The sequence below is a fragment of the Erythrolamprus reginae genome, chromosome 1, assembly GCF_031021105.1.
Source record: "Erythrolamprus reginae isolate rEryReg1 chromosome 1, rEryReg1.hap1, whole genome shotgun sequence".
Lineage (NCBI taxonomy): Eukaryota > Metazoa > Chordata > Lepidosauria > Squamata > Dipsadidae > Erythrolamprus > Erythrolamprus reginae.
Genome location: NC_091950.1, coordinates 198,453,249 through 198,466,107, shown reverse-complemented (window position 1 = coordinate 198,466,107; position 12,859 = coordinate 198,453,249). Strand labels below are relative to the sequence as shown.

The window sequence follows — 12,859 nt, the reverse complement described above, 5'->3', positions numbered from 1 at the left end:
AAGGCCAGATCCTAAAGATGAAATTCAAATACTTTGGCCGTCTAATGACAAGGAAGGACTCACTGGAGAAGAGCCTAATGCTGGGAACAATTGAGAGCAAAAGAAGGAGGGGACAATGGCAGAGAATGAGGTGGCTGGATGGAATCACTGAAGCAGTCAGTGTGAGATTAAATGGACTCCAGAGGAGGATAGAGTAAAGGAAGGCCTGGTGGAACATTTTCCGTAGGGTCGCAATGGATTGGACATGACTTCTCAACTAACAACAACAACAAATAGGACACTCCCAAATCAGATTTGATATGTTTTTGGATAGTAGATGACGTTTACTATCCATATTCTGACTTAATTGATAATTGAGTAGTACCCAAGCTCAGAGAAGCACTTTAATTATTGCAAAGTCCAAAGGTTACAGGAACTGATGGAAGGCCCACTGAAATATGGCAAGCAAAAGAAGAATCATTTAAGATTCTAAACAGCTGTGCCAGCCAATCTGAAGAACAACACAGCCCAACAGATTGGAAGCACCGTTCCCTGTAAGCTGTGCGCGTGAGCGCGTGAGCGCTTCAAAATACCCCCGCGCGCACCCTTTTCCTCGGCTGCGTGCTCCCCATCCCCCTGCCAGCCTGTGGGGGGGTGGGCGGGGAGGCAGGGGCAGTAGAAGGGAGCCGCAGCCGCCCCTGCCTCTCCATGGTGCCTCTGGCCCCCTCGCGCTCCTGGTCTCTCGGCCCTGCCCCCCGCCCGCCCGGCCTCTCTTTCTCCTCCGCTGCAAGAGAGGCGGGGCAGCTGTTCTCCGGAGGCTGGCGGGCGCGCGGGCCGGCACGCGCTCTTTCCATTTCCCTGCCTGCACGCCCGCCCGGAACATTCAAGAGCGAAGTGTTTTCTTATTTTGAATGTTCCGGGCGGGTGGGCTGGCAGGGAGATTTGGGGAGTGCGCGCCAGCTGCCCCCCGCCTGCCCGCCTGCTCGCTCGCCCGCCCGCTCGCCGCCCGGTCTGCCTCTCTTTCTCCTCCGCTGCAAGAGAGGCGGGGCAGGCGTTCTCCGGAGGCTGGCGGGTGTGCGGGCTGGCGCATGCTCTTCCCATCTCCCTGCCTGCGTGCCCGCCTAGAACATTCAAAGTAAGAGCGAAGAGTTTTCTTATTTTGAATGTTCCGGGTGGGCGGGCTGGCAGAGAAAGTGAGAAAGAGAGTGAGAGAGAAAGAGGGGAGAGAGAAAGAGATAGCAAGAGAGAGAGAATGAGAGAGAGAAAGAGTGAGAGAAAGAAAACAAGAGAGGGAAAGTGAGAAAAAGAGAGAGAGCAAGAGGGGGAGAGATAGAGAAAGAGAGAGAAGTAAAGAAAGAGAGATGAGAGACGAAGGAAGAGAGTGAGAGAGAGGAAGAAAGAAAGAGAGGATAAATCAGCACCTAAATAAAAGAGGATAAATCAGCACCTAAAAAAACAATAACTTATTAGACCCAAATCAGCATGGCTTTACTGAAGGCAAATCATGTCAGACTAATCTCATTGATTTCTTTGACTATGTCACAAAGGTGTTGGATGAAGGTGGTGCCGTGGATATTGCCTACCTGGACTTCAGCAAAGCCTTTGATACGGTTCCACATAAAGAGCTGATAGATAAATTAGTGAAGATTGGACTTAATCCCTGGATAGTTCAATGGATTTTCAGCTGGCTGAAGCGTAGACATCAGAGAGTTATTGTTAATGGCGAGTATTCTGAGCAGAGTCAGGTTACAAGCGGTGTGCCACAAGGATCTGTTCTGGGTCCTATTCTTTTTAATATATTTGTGAGTGACATAGGGGAAGGTTTGGTAGGGAAAGTTTGCCTATTTGCCGATGACTCTAAAGTGTGCAATAGGGTTGATATTCCTGGAGGCGTCTGTAATATGGTAAATGATTTAGCTTTACTAGATAAATGGTCTAAGCAATGGAAACTGCAGTTTAATGTTTCCAAATGTAAAATAATGCACTTGGGGAAAAGGAATCCTCAATCTGAGTATTGTATTGGCAGTTCAGTGTTGGCAAATACTTCAAAAGAAAAGGATTTAGGGGTAGTGATTTCTGACAGTCTCAAAATGGGTGAACAGTGCAGTCAGGCGGTAGGGAAAGCAAGTAGGATGCTTGGCTGCATAGCTAGAGGTATAACAAGCAGGAAGAGGGAGATTATGATCCCACTATATAGAATGATGGTGAGACCACATTTGGAATACTGTGTTCAGTTCTGGAGACCTCACCTACAAAAAGATATTGACAAAATTGAACGGGTCCAAAGACGGGCTACAAGAATGGTGGAAGGTCTTAAGCATAAAACGTATCAGGAAAGACTTAATGAACTCAATCTGTATAGTCTGGAGGACAGAAGGAAAAGGGGGGACATGATTGAAACATTTAAATATATTAAAGGGTTAAATAAGGTCCAGGAGGGAAGTGTTTTTAATAGGAAAGTGAACACAAGAACAAGGGGACACAATCTGAAGTTAGTTGGGGGAAAGATCAAAAGCAACATGAGAAAATATTATTTTACTGAAAGAGTAGTAGATCCTTGGAACAAACTTCCAGCAGTTGTGGTAGATAAATCCACAGTAACTGAATTTAAACATGCCTGGGATAAACATATATCCATCCTAAGATAAAATACAGAAAATAGTATAAGGGCAGACTAGATGGACCATGAGGTCTTTTTCTGCCGTCAGACTTCTATGTTTCTATGTTTCTATGAGAGAGAAAGAAAGAGAAAGAAAGAAAGAAAGATGAGAAAGGAAGGAAGAGAGTGAGAGAGAGGAAGAAAGAGAGAGAGAGAAGAGTGGAAGGAAGAGAGAGAGAAATGATAGAAAAAAGGGGAGAAAAAAAGAGAAACGAGAAAATGATTGAGGCAGAGAATGACAGGAAAGAGATAGAAACAGAGAGAGAAGTGACTCTTGATTTAAAGCATATGGTAAAAGCACTTAAATAATAACAGAGAAAAAAACCCAGCCCTCACCTGTTTTTATTAATAGTTTTGCTAGTTGTTTTAGTTTTAATAGTAAAGGATTTTGGGTTTTTTTAATTATTAATTTCTTTTAATAAAAAAGATTTATTTATTTATTTATTTATTTATTCATTCATTCATTCATTCATTCATTCATTCATTCATTTATTTATTTATACTTCTATGCCGCCCAGTCCCAAAGGGACTGTCGCTCAGACACTATACTTTTCCGCCCACACCGGAAAAAAATTAGAGGGAACATTGATTGGAAGAAGTCAATTTACATTCTAACTGAAAATGTACTCAGAGAATAGAGTCCTAGAACATGTCACAGTCTTCATGAAGAAAAGTATACAGAGGTCAGGAAGCCACAAAATGGACTGAACACAATGAAACAAACTGGCTCCTAGTTGGCAAAGGAATGGGATAAGGCTGAATATTTTCCCTTTCTTTATTTAAATTACATCCTGAATATATACATTAAGAAAATCCAGATTTCAAGAAGATGAGGCTGGCTTTATAATTGAAAGAAAAAATAAAAACTTGTACTACGTTGATGATACTACACTGATAGCTGAAAATACAAAGGATCTGCAAGCCCTCATACTAAATATTAAGAGTACAGTGGGAAAAAAATTAAAATTAAATATAAAGAAGATCAAAGTAAGGACAAGAGGTAGAACAATCAGCTTTTGAACTGATGATGAATATGGGCAGTAGATTTCTTCTGCCTTTTAGGATCAACAATCAACAGTGAAGGAACAAGTAATCAAGAAATATATTGTAAAGTAGCACATGATAGAAGAGATATGGAGGACTTGGAAAAACATTTCAATGCTGTGATGGGTCTATTCATACAAAGATCAGTAGCACGCAAGCAATGTTTTTTCCTTGACACTCAATGGAAATGAAAGCTGGATTTAAAAAAAACTAGAACAGGAACAGCTTTGAATTTTGGTGTTGGAGAATACTGTTGGGAAGCCAAAAAAACAAACCAATGGATCATTAAACAAAACAAACTAGCATTCTCATTGAGGCACAAATGACCAGGTTCAAATGAACCAATTTTGGACACATACATCCTAGTTCTATGGAAAATGCTGCAATTCTGGGAAAGATAGAAGGAAGGAGAAGAAAAGTACAACCAGCAGAAAGGTGAATGGTTAAATTACAGCTGTGACAGGTGCATTGTTGGGACACTTGTAAAATCAGATTGGGGATAGATCATCATGGAGAAAATCTATGTATGCATTTGCGAGGAGTCAATAATGACTTGATGGGTTATAATCAATGAGATTGATGTAGAACACTTTTTTGATTAAGGGAAGGACTTTATCTATGAGAGATTTTGGATCCAGCAAAAGGTCCCTGATGTCAGACATGGGAAAATTGCTATTCCTTCTCTGTTTACAATTCCCAAATTCATATCCATACAATTTTAATTACCCACATTTTCAAAAAGAAGACAAATATGTGGAAGAATGGGCTCACCCACAAAACTCATCTCACCTTCTTCTTTTGGCAGATATGAGAGTCTGTCTCCCTTCCAGCAATGTTATTGAAAATGTTGTCCAGAGTCAACATCACACCAAGATATCTCTTTCCTTCAAATATTTAATCTGTCTGTCATTGACTTAAATTCATGTCCTTGCCTTCATCAATTGATTGATTGATTGGTTGGTTGGTTGGTTGGTTGATTCATTCATTCATTCATTCATTCATTCATTCATTCATTCATTCATTCATTCATTCATTCATTCTGCTTAGACTCAGGGTGGCTTACAACATGTTAGCAATAGCACTTTTTAACAGAGCCAGCATATTGCTCCCACAATCCGGGTCCTCTTTGGAAGGATGGAAGGCTAAGTCAACCTTGAGCCGGTGATGAGATTTGAACCACTGACCTACTACAGATCTACAGTCAGCTTCAGTGGCCTGCAGTAAAGCACTCTACCTGCTGTTTATATGTCCACAAATACACATACATTTCTGCATGCACATACACACACATGCACACACACACAGAGAGAGACACACACAGGACACAATCACTGGTATCGGCGGGTGAGTGGTCAAACTGGACAATATGCTGAATGTGTGATCATAGCCATACACCTTCATTTGGGATGAGCTTGCACTGAAATGGTACTTCTGCCCTCCCATAGACTCCACTACCTATTGTATGACTTATTTTAGTTAAATGTATGCCTTTTCTTGAATGTTTAAGTTTCTTGAAAAGAAACTATACTTCTAGAATGCTTATTTTTTTACATTGTGCCAAATCTAGTTGTCAGTTGGTACAAATTGTCAGGAAAAAAAATATTTATGTTTTTCTGCTTTGACATCACAATGGTCAACTAGGTTCTCCCTCCCTCCCTCCCTCCCTCCCTCTTTCTTTCTTTCTTTCTTTCTTTCTTTCTTTCTTTTGCTTTTTCATAACTTCTCACTCACCATGCAGCTTCTTTTCTCAGTTCAGCTAACTTGTGTAAGCGTTGAAGAGCTTTCTCTTGTTTCTTTTCATCCTTTCTTGATTTGGATGCTACATTCCGAGCAAACTCCCTCTGTTTTAGCTCCTTGAGCCTCTGTTAGAAATAATTGGAAGCAAGCAAGAAAAAGAGGAACATTAATGTAAAGAAAGGAACTTCTGTGAAGATATCACTTTGAAATACCACAATTTAATGTTGACGACACTATTCGACAGAAAGAATTGAATGTGCTCTCCTTGAAATAAATTGCAACAGTCATTCTTTTTTTGTAAATCCCAGGAGAATTGTTCAAGAAAAAAATATATAACTTTCTGGCAGAGACTAAGTAAAATTGTCTATTTATTTAATGTTTAAAAATATTAGTTTAAAATGAGACAGAAATTCCTTACATTTGGGGAAATGTGCATTTGGGGAAATTGTTATTGTTTATTTTTAAAAACACTTTGCCTTATGAATGTGAATTCCCAGATTGTAAACCTTCTCCTTCTGTACATCCAGAAGCTACTCTAACACCAACAGAAAATCTCAATGTACAAAGTAATTCTGTCTTGCTTGACTTCAACCATCCAAAAATTGCCCTAACTTGTAGAAAATTAGGTAGACATACCTGCAGAATATTTATTTTTTTTTGCTTGAGGCTGCATTAGCTCTCAGTCCAGAATGAACACCTCTCAAGCTATGACCAAAGTGACAGTATTTTTTAAAGCTATTCAGCCCTAAATAGGCACAGCACAAGAGCAGCTTAAAGCTGCTTTGTGGAAGTGTGCATAGTCATTCCATCGAGTTAATCAAAGATTAAATTTTTCAATCTGCTGTGTATCCAAACATGTTCCAAAAATCAAATCCATTACATGTTCAATCTTGGAAGATAAACACATTCCATTAGTGTAATAAAAAAATGGCCAGATGAATCAATCAAACACTGCACTACTTTATTAAGAGCAATCTTTTAAAACAAATATTTACACTATGGCAAGCAGAAGCAATCTTTTTCTTCTCCTGCAAGGCTGCCCTAAAGCTACTACCAGTTGTTGTGACAAGGGTCCTTTTTAGCAAGTTTTTTTAAAAAATGAAGCCTTTGATGACAGATATTGGGATAAAGATTCTCAGAGTAACATGAATACCTGCAAAGAAACAGAATTCAAGTCGTCCCTCCCCCACCCTTCCAATTTCTCAGTGTTTTGTCCTATGGTTTCAGTACAAAAGGCAAAATGTTTTCTCTGACTTCCAATTATATAAGGAAAATATATTTCGCTGTCTATCTATGGTATTAATCAGGGGTGACTCTAACTTACCTTGCTGCCGGTCCGCTTCCTCCCACGCCATGTGGGAAAACATGTCTTCTCCACCCTTGTCTGTGCATGCACAGGACCAAAGATCCAACTTTTGCGCATGCACAGAAGTTTAAAAAAAACAGCTTCTGTGAGTGTGCAGAAGTAAAAAACAAGATGGCAGCACCTATAGCATTGCTGAGAGAGCCAGTTCAAGGGCGTGGCCAGCTGGCCATCACTGCTGGTCTGGTGAGCGGGGGAAATTCCCACTACCAGTTCTATAGAACCAACCAGAACAGGCAGGAATCCTCCTCTGGTATTGAAGTAATCACATATTTTCTTAGTAAATATAACTTGGTACATCAACTTTCCTGTACACAATGATAAAGACATGTATGCATAGAAAACCTGACTGCTACAGACAATGGAAACAAGATCTTTCAGTAAATGTGTCTTAAAGTTTACATTCTAGCCTATTGGGCCGATGGACCTTTAGCATCTACATATAAAGTAAAAGGTTCTTTCCTGGCCTGAGAATTGCTGGCCCTTGTCTGACCAGTTTTAGCTGTCAAAAGTAAGTTTTTAGCTTACTTTTGTTCTTATTTTTTTAAAAATCGAGAACTGTCTTCATTGGATCAAAACATGCAGCCCCATGTGTAAAGTCATGAATGAGTAGATATGAAGTGATGATCTGCACTTGTCATTTGATCCCAATTTTCAGGATTTTAATAATGGGAATGTGAGACTTATGCAAATGCACGGTTGGCGGTTTTAAGCGCCAGCCGAAATTACCTCCGGGGCCGGGAGACGCTGCCGGCAGCTCTTCTAAGTCTGGACTTCCGGGTTCCTCTGGAAACTGGAAATTCAGTTTTTGGCAGCGCACCAGGACGGCGCGCTGCCTGCTGGGATTTGTGGGAGGTCCTGGATCGCCCTATTTAAGGGCGATCTGGACAAGACCTCCCCCTTGCCTGGGATCCTTATGCGAACAACCTGTCGCTGGTTGTTCGCTTATTGGACTGCGCATTTGGCGGGGCCTATTGGGGGGCCTCGCTCAGGTTTGGCAAATTCGAGGCAACGGCCTCGGATTCAATATTTTCCTTCATTTGAACACTTTGGTTGCAGAGGCTTGGGTCTCTGCTTGTTTTAGCAGGACAGGGGTTGTTAAGGGTTTAGTTTGTTTGTCCCTTGGGAGGGGTGGGAGTTGGACCCCCCCACGCAACCCCCCCTCGCGCAACCCCCCCCTCACACACACACACACACACACTTTTTAGCTGGGGGAGAGTAGGGTTGCCTACCCTCCATTATAAGGGGTGGGAATTTTGCCACGTGGGCCGGTAGGCCTTCTGGGATCAGAGGCCTAGGCCTCTGCTTCTTTAATTGTGCCAAGGAGAGGGGTTTTTCTGAGGGGTTTTTTATTTTATTTTCATTTTATTTTAAATAGTATCTGATTTTATTAATTTTGTTCCTTCGATCTGGGATAGGGGCTAGGGACCTTACCCCCTCCCCCCATTGGGTAGTGGGGGTTGCGGGGCCTTGGGGCTTTGTAAGCTAACCCCTTAAGGGTTTCGGCTTGGATCGTCAGGGCAGGGCTCCAGTGTTTCCACAAGGGTTTTAGGTTTGGGGTTTTGCTAAATTAGCTTTCTCGACAGGTTTAATTGGGGGTTTTTCCCCCTTTCGGGGGCCCCACACCCTCCCATCCGGGTGGCTGGGGTGTTTAGGCCTGTTTTTCGGGCCTACATTTTTGTATGTCCCGATTTTCGGTTTTCAAGGCTCCCATAGGCATGGCCCCCAAGAGGCGAGCCTCTTCACAGGGTCCCCTGAGTCCTTGCCCTCGGAGGGCCAGGGCCCCCACAAGGAGGGCCAAGGAGGCAGGGGAGGTAGCACCTCCTCCCTCTGTGCTGCCCCCTCCAGACAACCAGGCCGCCACTGGGCCCGAGGCAATCATATCTGCTCAATCCTTTTCTGCCCTTTTAGATCGCCTGGACCGCATGGATGCCCGCTGGGAAGCCGCCTTCAGGGCATGCAGCAGATCCAGGCCCTCAGCAGCATTGGGAGCCCCTCCAGGCAGCGAAGAAGTCCAGGATCCGACTCCGGACCAGAGCGGCCCTGTGTCAAGGGATCCCAGTGCGACAGCCGGGGCCCCCGGGGCCCCATTGGATGGCAGCGGTGAGTCAGTAGCTCTTGCACACACACTGGTTTTACAGGGGTTACCCACCTTAACCCCCCGGTGGGGCCAGCGGGTCTGGGCCCCCTTTGGGGCCCAGCACTCCAACAGTGTGCTCCCAGGTTCGGGGCACTACTGTCCAACCGGCTTTGGTCCCGACCGGGGCGCCATTGGTGAGCACGGTGACATCGGCAGGGGGGAGCCACGGCAGTGGTTCTCCTACACAGTGGCTTCCGACACTGCCAGGACCGGTTGGGCAAGTGGTGCCATCATATAGTGCTGCGGGCAGTGTGGGAACCCAGGCGGCTCCTTCAGTAGTGGGGGGGGTGGTCGGTGGCTATGCCGGGATTTGCCCCCCTTGCGGCCGCTTTTTCTGCAGTGGGGATGGCCAGTAACAGCATGGCCACCTCAACTGACCATGGGGGCGGTCCCTGTAGGCCTTCCATCCACTCCCCTAGGGTATCATCTCCACCCCTCGATCAGGGATAAGATATGGTGAGGTGAATATATAGACCTCTATACCCTATTGAATAGGGAAGTGCCCCAGAAAGAGAGGGATAAGGAGGGATTAGGGGGTGCGGCGCACTTAGTGGTATAGGCCTCCCTTTGGTCATTGGGGTTTGGCAGGTTAGGGGTGGAAATGGGCAATTAGAAGCAACTGCGCATGCTCCTTTGGGCATCCTTCAAAGGGTGATGGACCGCCTCTCTCCAGGAACTAGAGGTTGGAACAACGTCGGGGATTTGAGAGAGGATGTCCATGGGAATCACCGGATCCAATTCCCACGGGGATTGGAGGGTGGACTCCTCCCACACGACGAAGGGGCGTGGCTTGGATCCAGGTGAAGGTGGTACCTTCACCTGGGTCAGCAGGGAGTTTTTGCCCAACGTTGCCAAGGAATGTTATGGTAGGAATTTCCGCCCCGTTAGTTTTGGCCTCTGCAGGTCCTTAGTTCGTTCTGAATTTAAATATTTAAATTGGCGTATGCAAATTTATTTAAATTTATGTTAATTCAATAAATGACCCATATTTTAATCCACAATATGTCTCAGCGTCGTTACTCGGCTTCTGGGGGTAATGTCATTAGCTCCTTCTCCTTCCTTGGTCTTCCATCTTTCTCACTCTATTTATAGATCTGCTAAGATTTTAACATAATAGAATTAAAAGAATAAAGTGTATAAGGTATTATGGCAACTGGAAAATACAAGTCCTGTTAAATGAGATTTAAGTTCATATGTAGCAGCACTCAATGTTTCAACCGCTTCTATTCCTATGGTTAGGATTAGTTCTCAGATACATACTCCTTTATGGATCTAACCTAAGTTAACTCTGCAATTTAAATTTGTATTCCTGCAATAAAAAGTTGTCCTTGATGCTCTAATACCCCCCTTTATGAACTCTATGGTTTTATGAAAATTATAAAAGCATTGCTGTGTGAATTGGGGTACATTCAATGGACAATGAGAGTCATTTCATAGGTAGATATATAAGACAGTCAAGAAGAACCCGGCACACCTCACATGCAGGGTTGAATTTTAGAAATAGGAGAGAGGAAGGCATACAGAAGAATATTAGAGGCACAATAAATGGAGAGAATAAAAGGAAGAAGCAATGGATGTGGATGGCAGAAATACAACGAAGGGTGTAAATTAGGCTGCTCTATAAATATCACAGGACCAACAGCAAATATAGAGATGTCAGTAGTATTGGGAATAAGGGAGTGGGGATGCACAGCTCAATTCATTAACAGGGAAGATGTGGGGAAATTAAGAGGAGGGAGGTCGCTGGCTTTGTTCACTGCCTTCAGTCATTTGCAAAAGTAATAAAGGCAGGATACAAATATACAAGTAACACTACATCTGTTTGACGAACAGAACATTTTAATATTGGGAAATCCTGTTATATGCCCCTTTGATTTCTGTATATTTATTTGTGGCACACAAAATACCCTGACTGCGCTATTTGAAGACATTAAAATATGCTGAACTAGTTTACCTGCCTTTTTTTTAAAAAAAAAAAAAGGTGGGGGGGAACCTATCAGCAGGGATCTGTTATTTTTCTTTCATTTAAATAATCTTCTAGTGGAGCAGACAGTGACCCTAATCGGGATCCTTCTAGTGGAGCCGTGGGCAATTTTCTGAGTACATACCATGATTAATTCAGCCTAGCACTAAAAGGAGTTTAGAATTCAATTACAATGCATTTGGATCACTGAAGATGTTAGGCACTTCAGGGTACCAATAGCATGACAACCTCCTTTCGTAAGCAAGAAATTTGAATCAACCGTTTTTGGTTTGTAATATTTGACAACCCATGACTGGCTAATTATTCCAAACAATGTGGCTACAGATATTTTCAGTGAACATGGATTTCTTTGATCTCTTCCATGTCAAACTGGGCCACCATTAAATGATTAGCTTTATTTTGGGCATAAAATCCTTGCTGCTTAAAATACTAATTTGGCTAAGTATTAACGAGGGGGTATCTTCCCCCACATCTGAAGATTGTTTTCTATCTATCATGAAACTTTTAAAAACTGTATAAAATGATAATCCTAGAGCAGGGATTCTCAACCTTAGCAAGATGAATGGATTTCAACTTCTGGCGAGGGAATTCTGGGAATTAAAGCATTTTAGACTTGTCAAGCTTCATAAATATTGTCTTAAAAGTATAGTAACTGAGAAGGGATCCAGGCCCAAATTCCTCCTTCCAAAGGCAAAAAGGAGATATCCAATGGGAACACAAATGCCTCCTTATCTGCAAGAAAGATGCTTCTGTCTCGCCAGCATTAGCTCAATTTTACATAAGTGATTCTTTGCCTTCAGCTCTTAAGCTGTACAGTGCTAAGACTGCATCTGGATCAGTACAAATATTATTCAAATAAGGCAATGAGAGATGATGGATGAAAGTAAGTGTTCTTCAAGCAACAAGCTTTATTGGGTTGATAAAAAAATATAAGAAATCAAATTAGTAAGTGTGCTTGTCAGTTGATTGACAATGCAGGATAAATAAATAAAACAACACTGCTTCATTTATTATTTACATCCATACATACAAAGATATTTTTATGGTTATCCATCTACTAAGGCACCCTCGGTGATGAACATTTGAAGACAGTCAAGTCACAATCAAACATTTACTGTTTCCAATTCATTTAGAATGCATGCCTGTTAAAATGCACAATAAAAAGACCATGTTTTGGGCCCTAAAGAAATCCCATTAGCAACATGACAGCTGCAGCTGCAGCTACATCACAGTCAGCTTTGTGGATGTTTATGGAAATAGCCAGGACTTCACAGGTTTCTGGATACCCAGGAGACCCCGGCCATTCTCACTCTGCCCTATCTAGTGGGAGGAGTGGTCATGTATATAACTTGGTTCTGCTGTGTAGGGCTTTAAGGTAATAATCAGACCCTGAATTGCATCTGGAAGTCTACTATAAGCCAGTGCACCTCATACAAGGTGTTCCTATACATAGAGCACCCAATACTGCATATACCGTTGCATTTTGAACCAGTTGAGCTACAAATACTATTAAAGGGCAACCATATGGGCAGTGCCTTGCAACAGGTCAAATGGAAGGTGACTAAGAAATGAGTTTCTCCAAGCAATGGCTCCTGAATAGGGATAGATGCAATTGGTGTACAACTGATAATTGTACTCTTGGTCATACCTCCCACTTGTTCCTCAAACAGGACATATGAGTCCAAGAAAACCCATCATTTGCTTGGACATATGAGTCCAAGAAAACCCATCCTGGGTAAGTGTTGGAAGTGTTGGAAGATCACTAGATGCAGAATTTTTAAAATCCACAGTCACTCAGTCTTTTCAAAGTTGAACTGACTCTTCCCTATTTAGACTGGGAAAGATTTATAACTTAGTCTCATCAGCATTTTAATGATCTCTCTCTCTCTCTCTCTCACACACACACACACACAGAGAGAGAGAGAGAGAGAGAGAGAGAGAGAGAGAAACACA

General features: G+C 42.7%; 1 protein-coding gene across 1 annotated transcript in view; it reads right to left on the bottom strand.

The window, feature by feature from the left end:
- Window positions 1–12,859, bottom strand: part of ZNF804A (zinc finger protein 804A) — a 279,078-nt gene that overhangs the window by 23,091 nt on the left and 243,128 nt on the right. Inside the window, exon 3 of the mRNA XM_070737489.1 lies at window positions 5,414–5,544. Coding sequence (XP_070593590.1) covers window positions 5,414–5,544 — 131 coding nt within the window. The remainder of the gene's footprint in view (window positions 1–5,413; window positions 5,545–12,859) is intronic.